The following is a 9,615-nucleotide window of genomic DNA, read 5'->3' as shown; positions in this document are numbered from 1 at the left end:
TCCCGAGGTCAGTCTTCTGGCCTGCATTGCTACACACAGGCTGTTTTGGTCTTCAGCTCTCTCAACGTGTCCCACCTCTCTGCCAGCTGTTCCAAGTTGCTTCAGACCCTTGCAAGAATCATGTTTTCCACTCCTGTGTTGAAACAGACCACGTGGCACATGGAGCAGAGCACTGAAGGAAAGAGATGACCACCACCTGAACTCTTTATCTTTCCAGACACATTCAGCTAGAGGACTGGTCCCTTGCACTTCATTCAGTTTTGGATCCTTTCTCCTAGCACCGAATGGCTGGATACAAAACCAGAATCTAATGAACATCCACCTGTTCAGTTAGCACATGTTTATTGAGTGCTTACTACTTATTGGGCAGGCCAAGGTACTGGGGCTTCATTAGGCAGGAAATTACAGGTTCCCAGGAACTTGGGAGAGTCTTGCTTCAGAGCTATTGGGAAGTGGTGAACAAGGTGAGTGCAGTAAGGACCAAAAGATAGGAGGCTAGTAGCCCAAGCAGAGACCAAGTATAGAGGCTGCCATGCCATTTGGTCAGAGCTACACAAGCACGTGCGGCGCCGCTGTGAAGACAAGTCCAGCTGAAGCCACTCGCACCTCAGGCTGGGCACAAGCCTAAGGTGGAGGTGGCTAAAAGTGGAAATTGTTAAAGAGAGGGTTGGACAGTGCGTGTGCTGGCTTGGCTCCAGGCTTGGGGCTCAGTGACCACTCTCTGGAGTATAGATCCAGCTCCCAGGCCTGTTGCTTAGGTGTGTCACCTTAGCCACGGCCGGAGCCCATGTTTAGCGTCGGTAAAATGGGTTTCCAAAAACCTTAGCGGTAGTAAGAGGATTAACAAGGGAGAATGCCCGGACAGCTTCTCCAGGCTCCCAGAGCAGAGGTTGTAATTACCTGACGCTCAAACGTGTCCCCGGTCCCTTGGCGTCCCCAGGGCCTGGGCGTCCACGGCTGTCTTCCCAGGGTCCGGCTCTCAGCCTATTAGGGCGCGCCCTGCTTTGATAGATTTATTTGCTTGCTTGGGGCGGGGCTTGGACCGAAGCGTGGAGGAGGAGGAGGTGGTGCAAGGATTGGAGGCGAGGGTAAAGAAAGGGAAGCCGCGGAGGGGCAAGAGAGAGCGAAGCGGGGCTGGGGAGGAGTCGGGCTGGGCTGCCGGGGGGCCCGCGCCCTGCGCACCGGAGCCGCTGGTGACCGCGGCGGGGGCGGGGGCGGCGCGCGGCGGCCAATGGCGCGCGGCGCTGCGGCGAGGGCGGGGCAGGAACCCCGGCCACTGACAGCCAAACTCGCCAACTCCGCCCTGATCCCCGCGGGATCCGGGAGCCCGAGCCGGCCTGGGGCCGAGGCCGCCCGCGTGCCGCGCTGCAATTTAGCGAACATGGCAGCAGAATGAAGAGGCCCGCGCCGGGTGGTGGTGGAGCCGGGGATCCGCACGGGGCGCGCTGCGAGCCGCATCCTTAGTCGGCCTCCTGGTGGCCGCTGGGTTATTTCATTCGGATCTGTGGGTGGGGAGGAAGAAAGGAGACCCCCCCCTCCGCCACCGCCCCCGAAGCCAGGCGGGTCGGTGCTCCGGCCGGCAGGGTAGAGAGAATCGTGCGTGTGACTCGCTGGTTGCGGAAACGACGCGGGAAGGAACCGGTCCAGGGCTGCGGCGGCGCGGGCGCCGGCATGAGCCGGCCATGGGGCGGCCTCGGCGGGGCGCACGGAACCGGCCGGCGCCGCAGCGGGAAGGCGGCCTGAGACGGAGCATCGCGGGGCTCCGGGGCCTCGCACAGCCCGGGGGAGTCCCTGACGCTGTCTGCGGGAAGGACGGGAACCCCGCGTGGCGGACACTGCCGCAGTCCCCGTGCTGACGCGCGCCGTGCCTGCTGGGTCTGCCGCTCGGTGCGCTCTGGGCACCTGGCGCGCCGCGGGGAGCTCGGGCTGCGGGAGCCCAGTGCGGGACTGGCTTAGGAGAGCGGTGTGCGCGCGGGTTCGACCGGGCAGCCAACAGCAGCGCCCGTGAGGATCGGAGCAGCCATGCTTCCCGGGGTGGGCGTGTTCGGCACCAGCCTCACGGCGCGTGTCATCATCCCGCTGCTGAAAGACGAGGGCTTCGCGGTGAAGGCGCTGTGGGGCCGCACGCAGGAGGAAGCCGAGGAGCTGGCCAAGGAGATGAGCGTCCCCTTCTACACGAGCCGCATTGACGAGGTGCTGCTGCACCAGGACGTGGACTTGGTGTGCATCAACCTGCCGCCGCCCCTCACCAGGCAGATCGCTGTCAAGACCCTGGGTAAGCGACCCCCCGTCCCCCCAGCCTTGTCTCCTCGCCATTTCCACATCCCAGAACCACACACTGCCTCTGCCTTGCCCTGGGGATCTGAGCTCTTACTCCAGCCTTCCTCCTTCCAAGTCCACGGCCTTTGCACATCCTGGCCTCAAGCTGGAGGCGCTTTCCCACAAGTGTGGTGCCAGGTCGCAGGAGGCGTGGAGTCTTGCAGGAGCGCGAACAGGGTGGATTAGATAGATGCTTTGCTTCTGACAGGGAGAGAGAGGTAATGTGGTCCCCAGCTGCGAGTGTGGAAGGCACCCGGAAAATGCCCACCAGGGCTGCACGTGTCTTCAGTTTTCCTGGAGGCCGCAGCAGTACCTGCTGTCCGCGGCGGAGGCTGCTTACCACTGTGAGTTAGTTTCTGTGCGATTAGAGTTGTGACAGTCAGCTGGGGTTGCTTACTCTGCTGGAGGTGGGGATGGCCCTGGGGATGGGGGGGGGGGATTGGATGAGAGGTGTCCTGAGTTGATGAAAATGGATGAAAGTTGATGGATGGGTAAAACTAGAGGAATTTAATCGTTGAACTAACTGATTGTCTTCCCCCTGATTGATTGTAAATGAGAGCCTCTACATTTTTAGGGGGTGTTTAAAAGGTATGGATGCTTTGTGTTGGAAAAGGCTAGACTCTCTTAGGGGTTTCATTTGGAAGCATGTGGTGGAATTGCCCTAATGCCCTTTAGCAAGAGTTTTGAGGTACAGCAGTTGGCAAGCAAGTGGGGGAGGAGGTGATTTTCCTCCCCTCACCCAGGCAATCTGAACTAGTCTCTCTGAGCATCAGCCTGTCTGTTGTGCTGGCAGGAAAGAGAAACACGTGTTTCGCCCATCAGCAGTTCACACACATATCTAGAACAATCCCAGGAAGATTGCTCAGTCTCTACTCTTCTAAGAAAATTAGAGACCTTGAAAGATGGAGGCTTTTTTTTTTTTTTTCTGGTAAAGAGAGACAAGGCTTCCAGCGAGATGAATGGCAGTATCTGATGGATTTGTAAGGAGGCTAGTCATGCTGGTTATTTTTTTATGTTTATTTTTCTTTAACTTCTGGGCTATGGTCACTTGGGTTCTTGGGCCTTGAACAGAATGTCATTGAGTTCTGGTCAATATTTCTTTTCTGTGTGAAGCATGGGGCATTTTTGCTGGGTGGCTAACTCCCTTGTTTAGATTGGATCTGTGTACATCTAATAAACTATAACCAAGCAGTAGTATAAATCTACCTGAGCAATTTGTATAAAACCAGCACTTCTGGAACACTGTTTGGGCTGTAAGGCTCAGGACTGGTCCTGTCAGGGAGGCCTCTGGTGGTGACCCAGCCCTGAAGGGCAGACCCACAGAGCAACCCCACAGTAGGGCAGGGGTGGTTTAGAGAACAAAGTTGTTCTGTGTCCTCATCATCTTTAGCCCTTGGGCTAAGAAACTGTTTGGGGAGTCTGCATTCAAGAGATGTCTCCAGACTCTTGTTTTGTGCTTATTTTTAAAAAAAATGCTGTGAGGAGTGGTGTTGTAGCTCAGTGGTAGCCGAAGAGTCCTTACCCAGCATGCTCGAGTCTCTGGGTTTCATCCCCAGCCTTGGAAAATTGAGTTTTTTTCCTTTTTACTGAAAGACTAGTGAGTTACCTCAGCACCAGCCATAAGAGGCATGCTGGGTTTATTTGAGTGAGTATGGCTAACCCCCAGTGGTTTGTTTATGTTTTCACCTCTTTCCGGCTCTTATCATCTTATTTAAGCCCACCTTTTGCAGATAATTCAAGGTAGTCTGCAATGATAGATAGTATGGCTTGGACTGCAGTATTGTGGCATCATCATCCTTGGAAGATTTCTTAGAGCTCTCCGTGCTTGTGACCAAGTGCCAGTCCAGTGGGTGTTTTTCACGGTTGGCTTCACAGTCATGGTTAGAGACTTGATACACACAATTCAGGAAGTGAACTCCAAACTGTTACGCTGGCCCAATCCTTGGGTGTTTATAGATATTAGTGTTTGTGTGGAACTAAACCAGCCAATCTTTGAACAGCCCAGGATAACTGTCCTCCTTCTAGCAAAATCTTGGGTGTTGAGTTACTTGCCCAGCTATTGTGATAGATCTCTGGCCCTTGATCCATACTTATGTCTGGTCTCAGGCTTGTGGAAAGGAGGGCATGGTGGAGGGATTGTACAGGAATGAGTCTTTGCTGAATCATACACATCCTCCTGTTTGTTTGCAGAAATTTCTTTGGAATTCCTACCTCAGAGACCTATGAAAGGCCATGTGTGTATGTTGAGGGGGGGTGAACCTACTGTGTGTGTGTGGGGGGGTGGTCAAGAGATTTCTGTGTTTAAGGCATTTCATTTTGTGGCTAGACACTAAATAGCCCCACTTAACAAACCAGGCACCTGAGATTGACAGAGTTGAGTTGAGCTGCCCAGGGACACACAGCCTCCAGCATTCAGCTCTTCCTGTCCACCTCCTAAGCTAGGTCCTTTTCTGCAGTTCTGCTGGCCATGTCCTACCCTCCTTATCTGTGCTTCATTTATACCACCCATGGCACTGGTTCTCATACCAGGTCGATGCCATCTTCTGAATTCTTCTGTATCTGTTTCTCCTTCTATGACATCGCTTTCCCCAGATAAGCCTACTTAATTTGAATTAGGATTCAGACCATCCCAGCCCCTTACCTGCCTCTGTCCACTCTCCTCATGGCACCAGCAATGTTAGAGAATACAGACTGGGCCCTGTCACTGGTTCCCTTTCCAAGGCTGCCGGTGACTTTCAGGAAAAACAACAACAACAACAACCTCATAAAACTGAAAGACCCTTAACTTCATGGCTTGACAAGAAAGAACTGTCCTCTGGACCTGCCCCGTCTCCTTTCTTGTGGGGGCCTGCCAAGGAAACATAGACACTGTTCTGCCAAGAGTACCCTTGTCCTTTGTGGTTGCAATCAACAACGGTGGCACCTCCTAAAATGCAGCCTGAGTGAGCATCTCCAGAATCCTTTGTCTTCCTCAGCCCCATTCCCTATGTTCCCTTGTAGGTTCTCAGCATCCTCCACTCCATCTTCTTCTGCATCTATTTGAATATATTTGTTAAAATGTAAATTGTATTTGGTTATTTTGCATAGGTTATATATTCTCACAGTACAAATTCCAAATACTATACGTCTACAGTGAAGAGTAAATGTCGCCTGTAGAAGCAATCATGTTTGTTTGTTTTCCTCCTTTTTGGCAGGACTGGGTTTTGAACTTAGGGTTTCACAGGTGTTAAGCAGCCAGTGTCTTTTTGTGTTGGTTATTTTCAAACCAGGTTCATGCTTTGAGCCCTGACTGGCCTAGACTGTGAGCTTCCTATTTATGCTTCCTTTTCCTGGCTGGAATGTCAATGTTACTTTAAAATATCTCCTGTTCAAGGTTTTTCTAGGTATACAATGGCAAATACATGTGTAAAAAAATTTGAACCCTTCTTTCCATAATCAATAATGTTCCATTGACAGTGTTCTTCTGAGCTTTGCTTTTGTCATGCAATGTTATCTTGAATAGATACACAAACATATAGCCTTGAAGAAGTCATTTAATATCTAAAATTTAGATGGATAATGCCTGTATGCACACACACATTCAGTTGGCCCTCCATATTTGTGGGTTCCACATCTGCAGGTTCAACCAACCGTAAATCAAAAATACTTGAAATAGTTATCCTTTCTGGGCAAACTGTTTTCCTGTTGTTATCCCCTAAAGAAGACACTAGGATTAGAGTCTATGTAGCATTGCATTGCATTAGTAGTGTAAGTAATCTAGAGAGGATTTAAGGTTGTTGTGGGAGGATATGTGTAGGTTATGTTCAGACACTATGTGATTTATAAGGGACCTGAGCATCCATAGACTGTTACCCTTGGTAGTCCTGGAAACAATTCCTGCAGATGCTGAGGAAAAACTAAATACTCATAGACACACATAGATATGTGTGTCTCCATATATAGACACACATATGTATGTATATATGTATACATATTAGAATGTTAAAAGTATTCCTGTTCCTATTTTTGGCCATGTAGTATCTTATCATATAGGTAAGTCAACATTTATTTCATAGTTCCCTATTATTCAGCAACCCTATTAAAGTTGCTTCCACTCAGTACTAGGACTTGAACTCAGGGCCTTGAGCTTTTGTTTGGCTTTTTCACTCAAGACTGGTGACTACCACTTAAGCCACACCTCCACTTCTGCCTTTTTCTGCTTGTTAATTGGAGGTAAGAGTCTTATGGACTTTTCTGCCCGGGCTGGTTTTGAACTATGATTCTCAGATGTCAGCCTCCTGAGTAGCTAGGATTTACAGGGGTGAGTCACAAGCACTGGGCTCTTTTCATTCTTTTGCCTCTGAAAACATGAAATGAAGAAAAGCCTGTGTCATTTTTTTGGCGGGGGGGGGGGGGGGGCGGGGGTGTTGGGGGTCTGTTGTAAGGCTTGAACTCTGGGCCTGGGCGCTGTTCCTCAGCTCTTCAGCTCAAGGCTAGTACTCTACCTCTTGAGCCACAGTGCCACTTCTGGCTTTTTCTACTTACGTAGTGCTAAGGAATCGAACCCAGGGCGTCATGCATGCAAGGCAAGCACTCTACCACTGAGCCACCTTCCTAGCCTAGTCTGTGTCATTTTGCACACTACTCTGAAGGACAAACGCATGAATGGAGGGCTGGTCAGAGAGTGTGGGTTTATTTCATTCAGGATGTGTCCGAATTAACCTGTAGCTGAAACAACCTTATGTGTTGGCACTGTCCCTGTGTGCTCTCCCTGCAAGGCCTTTGACTGCCACGTGCCTGGAGTAAAGACGCTTTTGCTCACGTTGTGTGGCTCAGAACTCAGGCCACTACCCCACCTGTCCTAGGCCAGCTATAGGCTAGTCAAAACTTGTCATGGCCCCCTCTACCTAAGTCATGCAGTTAGCTGTACAGTTGCCTGTCTTGATCCTTGTTTCAGTCTGTTCTCTATACAATGGAAAAAAAAAACAAAACATGTATGCCTCACATACCACCTCCCCGCCATTGCTCTGTTTTCTGTGCTTCCTCGTGCTCTTGGCTAATACCAAGCTCCGTACCATGATCTGTTTGGCCTGAAAAGACCCCACCTTGCCCGATCCTGAGTAGCTCTATCCCAGCTGGGTTTCTGTTCTGAGATACCACTCCTACTTGGCTGAGCTCTGGGTCTTCACGTTGCCTCTTGCCTTTGTCCCTTACTTCTTTGACTGGTAGCTCTTTCTCACTGTCCAGTTCTACCATCACTGTTACCTTGGGGGAAAGAGTGCACCCAATCCCGGGCCTGTCCTCTGTCCTTGGAAGCATGTTCATAGTTTGGGAGGATCTCCCCCCCCCCCCCCCCCCCCCCCGCCCCACTTGTGTGGCTCACAGTTTGGGAGTTTTTTGTTGCTCATTTTCACTTGTGTGGTTGTGTCTCCTTAGATGCTATTTGTTCCCCCTCCCCCAGCTGGAAGGGGAATGCTTTGAGGGTTGAGCCCTTGTCTGTTTTTGCTCCCCAGGGAATCTTATCTTCCCTACACAGTGCCAGACACCTAGTCATCTAGTAGACAGGCTATAAATATTTGTTGAGTGATGAACGAGTGCAGGGTACATTCTCATTGTGTGAACGTACGTGTGTGTGAAGAAACAAGGCTTTAAACAGGAAGTGTCCATCAATGCACAGTGTTTTGGTGTTGTATGCACTAGCCTGCCACCTTTTCAGCTTTAACATATAGCTACATCCCCTGGAGAGCTCTTTAAAATGCAGATTCCTGACCGGACATAGTAATTCTTGCCTGTAGTCCTAGCCACTCAGGAAGTAAAGAGTAAGGGGATTGCAGGCTCAGTCCCCGCAGAAAGGGAGAACCTATCTCAACAAATAAACTGGATGTGGTAGGGCACACCTGTAATCTCAGCTAGGTGAGAGGCTTAAGCAGGAGAAGCTTAGTCCAAGATTGGCTCTGGGGAAGGAAAAAAATGTGAGACCCTATGGGAAAAACAACCAGAAAAGTAAAAACCTGGATTTGTTCAAGTGGTAGGGCCTCTGCCTAGTGAACAGGGGGCTGTGACTTTAAACCCTAGTATTATTGATGGAAAAAAAATGGAGATTCTGGGTGCAACCTGAGAGATACACTTTCTGTCTAGCTCTCAACCAGTGTGGGTGGTGGAATGATGGAATGACCAGACAGTAGAGCTGAGATAGCTTTCTGCTCTTAAGACAGGCTAGCGTCTTACCTAAAATGTGCCCAGGTCAGTTTTCATGATCCTCATTCTGGTTTTGGAGTTGGCTATGGACCGTTGGTGGAGGCCCTGTGGGGTGGGTGCTACGTGAGGCTGCAAGCCTTCGTAGAACCCTGTTCTCCATGCACATTTACCTGCTGCAGCTTGTTTGGCTTTTATTAGCCAAGGGCCTGATCAGCCTTCTGCCCATTTGTTCTATTTCACAGCAGCTGAGTTGCCCGGCACAGAAGCAGGTGTTTGGGACAGGGGTCCGAGGGCTGAGGGTTGGGAGATTTCCACTTCACAGGCTGTCAGTGTCACACAGCAGACAGCCACAGAGGGGGTAGTTAGACTTGTTGGGAACCTTTCTAAAATCCTAGTACACCTTGCTTTTCCAGTTCTTCCTGGAGGTTGGTTTTGGATCTCTTCCTATCTTAATACTGTGTGCACGGAAGATGATTATGTTTCTCCTGGGGTTCCCACCCCTGGACACTAGAGGAAAGGATTTCAGTCTGTCCATTGCTTTGGAGTTGAGGAACTCCTTGGATATTTAGCTGCCCTGGACCAGCTTCTAGCTGATTTTTTATAACTAACCTTGTATGTTCTCATGGCCCTGCCTAAGAAAAAAAAAAGTCCCGTCGAATTTGGTGTCATTCTGCTGAAAGTAAAGTGATGCCTCTTTTTCATCATCGTTTCATTCAGAAGCTGGCCCATCAGGCTTCAGAAGGCCCGAGGGGCCACGGCAGAGGGTGTGTGGGAGTCTCGCAGCCTGGGTGGGATCCTGACCTTCCCCGTGTAGCCAAGGACCCTTTAGTTAACTCTTCTGAGCTTCAGGTTGTTACTTGTTCATTGAGTTTTCAGTCTACTCCCAGTACTGGGCTTGAACTCAGGGCCTTGATGCTCTACCACTTGAGACACAGCCCTACTTCTGGCCTTTTTTTTTTTTTTTTTGGTTTATTGGAAATAAGAATCTCATGGACATTTCTCTCTGGGCTGATTTTGAACCCAAATCCTCATACTCAGCCTCCAAAGGAGCTAGGATTACCGACATGGGCCACCAACACCTGGCTTGAACTTCAATTTCTATAGCTTTAGAGACAATAA

The 9,615-nt window shown here is 50.3% G+C and overlaps 1 protein-coding gene across 1 annotated transcript in view; it reads left to right on the top strand.

Annotated features, from left to right (window-relative positions):
- The first annotated feature begins 1,330 nt into the window (after positions 1 to 1,330).
- Positions 1,331 to 9,615, top strand: part of Gfod1 (glucose-fructose oxidoreductase domain containing 1) — a 96,982-nt gene continuing 88,697 nt past the window's right edge. The window contains exon 1 of the mRNA XM_042678540.1: positions 1,331 to 2,275. Coding sequence (XP_042534474.1) covers positions 2,023 to 2,275 — 253 coding nt within the window. The 5' untranslated portion in view covers positions 1,331 to 2,022. The remainder of the gene's footprint in view (positions 2,276 to 9,615) is intronic.

The sequence above is a fragment of the Dipodomys spectabilis genome, unplaced genomic scaffold, assembly GCF_019054845.1.
Source record: "Dipodomys spectabilis isolate Male_0828 unplaced genomic scaffold, ASM1905484v1 ptg000045l, whole genome shotgun sequence".
Lineage (NCBI taxonomy): Eukaryota > Metazoa > Chordata > Mammalia > Rodentia > Heteromyidae > Dipodomys > Dipodomys spectabilis.
This window is presented reverse-complemented; position numbering and strand designations above follow the sequence as displayed.